This window comes from Pteropus vampyrus, unplaced genomic scaffold (assembly GCF_000151845.1).
Source record: "Pteropus vampyrus isolate Shadow unplaced genomic scaffold, Pvam_2.0 Scaffold44, whole genome shotgun sequence".
NCBI lineage: Eukaryota > Metazoa > Chordata > Mammalia > Chiroptera > Pteropodidae > Pteropus > Pteropus vampyrus.
The window spans coordinates 1915651-1917250 of NW_011888825.1; the positions used below are offsets into that span (position 1 = coordinate 1915651).

General features: G+C 38.0%; 1 protein-coding gene across 1 annotated transcript in view; it reads left to right on the plus strand.

Moving 5' to 3' along the window:
* The window catches only part of CFAP52 (cilia and flagella associated protein 52), a 44946-nt gene that overhangs the window by 36370 nt on the left and 6976 nt on the right, over window positions 1-1600 (plus strand). The window contains exons 11-12 of the mRNA XM_023529850.1: window positions 313-340; window positions 1087-1261. Of these exons, the coding sequence (XP_023385618.1) occupies window positions 313-340; window positions 1087-1261 (203 nt within the window). The remainder of the gene's footprint in view (window positions 1-312; window positions 341-1086; window positions 1262-1600) is intronic.

Consider the following 1600-nt stretch of genomic DNA (forward strand, 5'->3'; position numbering starts at 1 on the left):
GTGCCCACATTATACTAGTTAGAAAAAGACCAAATGTGTGCCGCCACACATGTAGTGGGATTTCAAGATCGGAGATTTGTTTCCCTTGGCAATAGTCATTATTCCATCACATATCATACATAGGGAATTACTTGGACACCATAGAAATGAATATGGCCCAGTTCATTTGGGATAACTTCATGCTTCTGCATCTTCTTTATTAAGAAAGTATTTCAGAATGATTTTTTAATTTCATTTAAGGTTATTTTCCTCTTATAAAGTACAAATAAATTACTCTTCCTAACACTAGCTTTTAGTTTAGTGTTCACCTAGACTACTGTTCTTTCATTGTCTGATATTAGTTATACAAATAATTTCTGCTCTTTTTACTTTTCATAAATTCAACATATTCATTATAAGAAGGTATAAGCATCTGAATATATTATTGTGTTTTCTGGTAGGGTTGTGACAGCACATTTATCCATTACAGGACATACAATAATAATTAAATAACTTTCCTTTTGCTTATCTTTTTTATTACAGTTAGGGCATCATATTGACTGGTTTGAAATTTTGTGTGTAGATAGTTATATTACCTACGAATTTCATTTTGGGATAGCAAAGGTGTGTTAGAAAACATTTTTTATAGAAAGAGGGTATTGGCCTTGATGGGGTTGAGACCCACTGATTTTTAAATGATTACAATTGAGCAGCTGATGTGAAAGTTTAAATTATGGCTCTGAGTACCTAAGAGATTTCCTGATGGCACTAGAAATTTGAGAGCAATGCTCAGCAGTAATGAGTGGACACATTATTTCACTTGGGTTAGCAGCAGCCCTTGCATTATTGGTTTTAGTGGTAAGTGTCTGTTACATTTCTCGGCCCTGAAAGTAGAAGCAGGTGCAGGTCACTGGGAGCATTTTCCCAGCTCCATGGAAGAATAGTCCTGGTCTACAATTTAGCATTTCCACCCCACCAAACTGAGAGGAAAACAGGGAAATTTAAAACAACAACAACAACAAAACAAAAAAACAAGTCAAGCAGAGCAGAAGTGAAAAAGCTCTTGGAATTTTTTTTATCCCATTAGAAGTCCCAGCTTGTACTGAGAGCCTGTGCTTTGTGGCTTTCAGGTGAGGGTGTGGCAGATAGGCTGCCAGACCCAGAAGCTGGAAGAGGCCCTGAAGGAGCACAAGTCTTCCGTGTCCTGCATTCGGGTGAAGAAAAACAATGAGGAGTGCGTCACAGCTAGCACGGATGGCACTTGCATCATTTGGGACCTCGTGTGGGTACCTGTAATGGGGAGGACGAAGCAGCACTTACAAACCCAACAATTATGGCATTTTATTGAACTTGAACGAAGATTCACATGAAGGGTAGAAATCTTACTTAAGGCAATGTAAGGAATGTTCATCAGAGATCATTCATCTCCATGGCTGCTCAGGGTTCACAGAAGCTGTTAGAAAGGGTATAGTTTCCAGGAAGAGCTGGATGTTAGAAGTTTCTGGACAGACAGGGAAGTCATTTTCTGGATATACACAGTGAAGCATGATTTAACTTACACTAATTTAATTCTAATTATTCCCTCAAAAGGGTGAAGGGAAATAAGTAATGTCAACATTTC